The 5,000-nt window shown below is 47.2% G+C and overlaps 1 protein-coding gene across 1 annotated transcript in view; it reads right to left on the bottom strand.

The window, feature by feature from the left end:
• The window catches only part of LOC132862083 (TSC22 domain family protein 4-like), an 8,599-nt gene extending 6,737 nt beyond the window's left edge, over positions 1-1,862 (bottom strand). The window contains exon 1 of the mRNA XM_060893931.1: positions 1-1,862. This exon is cut by the window's left edge and continues 427 nt beyond it. Coding sequence (XP_060749914.1) covers positions 1-290 — 290 coding nt within the window. The 5' untranslated portion in view covers positions 291-1,862.
• Positions 1,863-5,000: the final 3,138 nt, after the last annotated feature.

The raw sequence follows: 5,000 nt of genomic DNA, 5'->3' as shown, positions 1-5,000 counted from the left end.
TGATCTAGCGAGCGCTGTTTACGCATAGTGACCGGTGTTGCTGGTTGGCTGGAGCTCTGCTGCATCACAAGGGTGGAGCTTAATGTGTGAAGAAAGACAGGTCCATTGAGTACAACAGACGAGGGTGTGGTCTGGTCTGAACTGGTGGAGTCTCTCTGTGGTCCATCACAAAGTCCTGAGGGTAAATCGTTAACATCCTGTGGGACAGGGATTTTAGAGGCGGGGCTTTCTCCCACGTCTGAGGTGACGCTGGTGATCTGGAAACCGCTGCGCTTTTTACCACCACTCATCCTGCACCGTGTGTGTGTGTGTGTGTGTGTGAGAAAATTCTATCTGTGTGGATCTCATCACATTATGATCTCTCTCTCTCACACAGATTCATTTATTTATTACTGATTTCACACTAATTATAAAGAGATAATTGTTTGGGTCAGAGTCTGTGTCCCCTCAGGACAAACAAATATTCACCACTTACTGTTTGCTAACATTAACACTACAAACACACAACATGCGGGTTAATAACAGTGTATGTGTGTATTGTGTGTGTGTATTGTATTGTGTGTATTGTACTCTGTGTGTATTGTGTATGTGTTGTGTGTGTATTGTGTGTATTATGTGTGTGTATTGTACTGTTGTGTGTGTATTGTACTGTTGTGTGTGTATTGTGTGTGTTGTGTGTATAGTGTGTGTGTACTGTTGTGTGTGTGTTGTGTGTATAGTGTGTGTACTGTTGTGTGTGTGTTTTGTGTATAGTGTGTGTACTGTTGTGTGTGTGTTGTGTGTATAGTGTGTGTACTGTTGTGTGTGTGTTGTGTGTATAGTGTGTGTGTACTGTTGTGTGTGTGTTGTGTGTATAGTGTGTGTACTGTTGTGTGTGTGTTGTGTGTGTATAGTGTACTGTGTGTACTGTTGTGTGTGTGTTGTGTGTGTATAGTGTGTGTGTACTGTTGTGTGTTGTGTGTGTATAGTGTACTGTGTGTACTGTTGTGTGTGTGTTGTGTGTGTATAGTGTGTGTGTACTGTTGTGTGTGTGTGTATAGTGTGTGTGTACTGTTGTGTGTGTGTGTTGTGTGTGTATAGTGTACTGTGTGTACTGTTGTGTGTGTGTTGTGTGTGTATAGTGTGTGTGTACTGTTGTGTGTGTGTGTGTATAGTGTGTGTGTACTGTTGTGTGTGTGTGTGTTGTGTGTGTATAGTGTGTGTGTACTGTTGTGTGTGTGTGTATAGTGTGTGTGTACTGTTGTGTGTGTGTGTTGTGTGTGTATAGTGTACACTCACTCACTCACTGTCCATGTTGAAGTTCCTACAATAAGTGAAGCTACATTTCTAACCCAGTTCTGTCATGTTTACTGCACTTAAACACCCGCTTTATAAAAACAGGTTACAGAAAACCTTCAGTCTGTTCGAGAGAAACGTTCTTAATGTTAAAGAGAGTACGTGCGGGAATGTTATACACACACACACACACACACACACACACACACACACACACACACACACACACACACACACACACACACTCTCTCTCTCTCTGAGATCTACAACGGTGTAAGAAAAAAGTAAAAACAGGAGTGAAAATGTAAAGTTGTTACTTGGATGTGCAGCTTGAGGAAAACCAACAAGGCTAATGATGAAGAGGAGGAGTGATGAAGAGGAGGAGTGATGAAGAGCAGGAGAAATGTGATCCTGCGGATAATCAGTGTTAAAAAGTCCAACCGTATTTTGTCCTCAATCCGAATCCGTCCTGTTCTTAACTTCTGTCCACAGTTTGTTCTGTAATCCAGCAGTAAATAAAGTCACTTCACCAAACCCGCGGTGTCAAACTTTTTATTCTCATTGCTGTTTTTCTTTCCTAAACCCGGAAGTTCCGCCCCTCGTGCTGAGGGTGCGATTGGCACGCGCGCAGTTGGTGCAGCCTCCAACACGCACTGGCTGCTTCCCAACACACACACACACACACACACACACACACACACACACACACACACTCACTCCTCCTGCTGCTCACTACGTCAGTACAGAAGCTTCTCCCGGTCTCGTGCGCTACAGGTCCACAATGTAGTCACTATATAACTAACAACACAATATGATGTACACACTTCCCCTAACCTTAACACCATGTAGCTACCCCTAACTCTACCCCTAACACCATGTAGCTACCCCTAACTCTACCCCTAAAACCATGTAGGTGTTACATGGTGTTAGGGTTACAGGTTACAGGTAACACCAGCCCACACAGGGTCTCCCCTCCTGTCTCAAAGCATGTGCTGATCAACTGGCTCCTATCTTCACCCATATCTTCAACAGATCTCTGGAGCTGTGTGACGTTTCCTCCTGCTTTAAACTCTCCACAATCGTCGCGGTCCCCAAGAAACCCTCCATCAATGGACTGAATGACTACAGGCCTGTCGCTCTGACATCTGTTGTCATGAAGACCTTTGAACAGCTGGTATTGACCCACCTAAAGACTGTCACAGAACACATGCTGGATCCCCTACAGTTTGTCTACCGTACAAACAGGTCAGTGGACGACGCAGTCAACATTGGACTGCACTACTTTCTGCAGCACCTGGACTGCCCAGGGACAGACGCCCGGACTCCAAACTCCTAAGGCTCACTATACCCCCTTCCATCTGTCAGTGGATCACCAGCTTCCTGACAGACAGGAAACAACAGATGAGATTGGGAGGAGTCACCTCCAGCATTGGGACAATCAGCACTGGTGCTCCACAGGGATGTGTCCTCTCCACACTGTTATTCTCCCTCTACACTAATGACTGCACTTCAAGTGAACAAACTGTTAAACTCCTGAAGATTGCAGATGATACGACACTCATCGGTCTCATCCAAGATGGCGATGAGTCTGCATACCAGCAGTAGGTGAAGCGGCTGGTGCTATGGTGCAGTCTGAACAGTCTAGAGCTAAACACCCTCAGAACTGTGGAGATGATAGTGGACTTTAGGAAAGACCCCTCAACACCCCCCAACCCCCCAATATCTAACAGCCAGTGTCATCTGTAGAGGTCTTCAAGTTTCTGTGCACTAACATTTCCCAAGACCTGAAATGGGAGTGCAACATAAACTCCATCATCAAAAATGCCCAGCGGAGGATGTAGTTTCAACATCACTTAAGGAAGTTTGGTCTGTCACAGGAGCTGTTGGTGGTGTTCTACACTGCAGTCATTGAATCTGTCCTGTTCACATCCATCACCATCTGGTTTGGTGCAGCAACTAAACAGGTCAGAAACAGACGGCAACACACAGTAAAAACAGCAGAAATAATAACTGATGCCCCCCCTGCCCACCCCCCAGGACTTGTACCACACAAGAACCAGAAACCGTGCAGTAAAAATCACCACTGCCCCTTTACACCCTGGACACACCCTCTTTCAGCTCTTCCCTTCTCTCAGGCGCTACAGAACTTTACTTACTAAAACTGCCAGACACAGGAACAGTTTGTTTCCCCAGACAATCACCCTGATTAACACCTCACCATCATTATATTCACTGCTTCATATCTATAAGTGCTGCATTATCAGGACTGTCAGTCATCACATCATCTGTATATTCATTCACTCATTCATCTTCTACCTCTTATCCGAACTACCTCGGGTCACGGGGAGCCTGTGCCTATCTCAGGCGTCATCGGGCATCAAGGCAGGATACACCCTGGACGGAGTGCCAACCCATCACAGGGCACACACACACACACACACACACACACACACACTCTCATTCACTCACACAATCACACACTACAGACAATTTTCCAGAGATGCCAATCAACCTACCATGCATGTCTTTGGACCGGGGGAGGAAACCGGAGTACCCGGAGGAAACCCCTGAGGCACGGGGAGAACATGCAAACTCCACACACACAAGGCGGAGGGGGGAATTGAATACTAACACCACATAGCTACCCCTAACTCTAACCCTAACACCACATAACTACCCCTAACACCATGTAGCTACCCCTAACACCATGTAGCTACCCCTAACACCACGTAGCTAGCCCTAACACCACGTAGCTAGCCCTAACACCACGTAGCTAGCCCTAACACCACGTAGCTACCCCTAACACCACGTAGCTAGCCCTAACACCACGTAGCTAGCCCTAACACCACGTAGCTAGCCCTAACACCATGTAGCTAGCCCTAACACCTTGTAGCTAGCCCTAACACCATGTAGCTAGCCCTAACAAAATGTAGCTAGCCCTAACACCATGTAGCTAGCCCTAACACCACGTAGCTAGCCCTAACACCACGTAGCTACCCCTAACACCACGTAGCTACCCCTAACACCACGTAGCTACCCCTAACACCACGTAGCTAGCCCTAACACCATGTAGCTAGCCCTAACACCACGTAGCTAGCCCTAACAAAATGTAGCTAGCCCTAACACCATGTAGCTAGCCCTAACACCATGTAGCTAGCCCTAACACCACGTAGCTAGCCCTAACACCATGTAGCTAGCCCTAACACCTTGTAGCTAGCCCTAACACCATGTAGCTAGCCCTAACAAAATGTAGCTAGCCCTAACAAAATGTAGCTAGCCCTAACACCATGTAGCTAGCCCTAACACCATGTAGCTAGCCCTAACACCACGTAGCTAGCCCTAACACCATGTAGCTAGCCCTAACACCTTGTAGCTAGCCCTAACACCATGTAGCTAGCCCTAACAAAATGTAGCTAGCCCTAACACCATGTAGCTAGCCCTAACACCACGTAGCTAGCCCTAACACCACGTAGCTACCCCTAACACCACGTAGCTACCCCTAACACCACGTAGCTAGCCCTAACACCACGTAGCTAGCCCTAACACCACGTAGCTAGCCCTAACACCACGTAGCTACCCCTAACACCACGTAGCTAGCCCTAACACCACGTAGCTACCCCTAACACCACGTAGCTAGCCCTAACACCACGTAGCTAGCCCTAACACCACGTAGCTAGCCCTAACACCATGTAGCTAGCCCTAACACCTTGTAGCTAGCCCTAACA

The sequence above is a fragment of the Tachysurus vachellii genome, chromosome 19 (genome assembly GCF_030014155.1).
Source record: "Tachysurus vachellii isolate PV-2020 chromosome 19, HZAU_Pvac_v1, whole genome shotgun sequence".
NCBI lineage: Eukaryota > Metazoa > Chordata > Actinopteri > Siluriformes > Bagridae > Tachysurus > Tachysurus vachellii.
The sequence above is the reverse complement of the archived record's forward strand: the minus strand, read 5'-3'. Positions and strand labels throughout refer to the sequence as shown.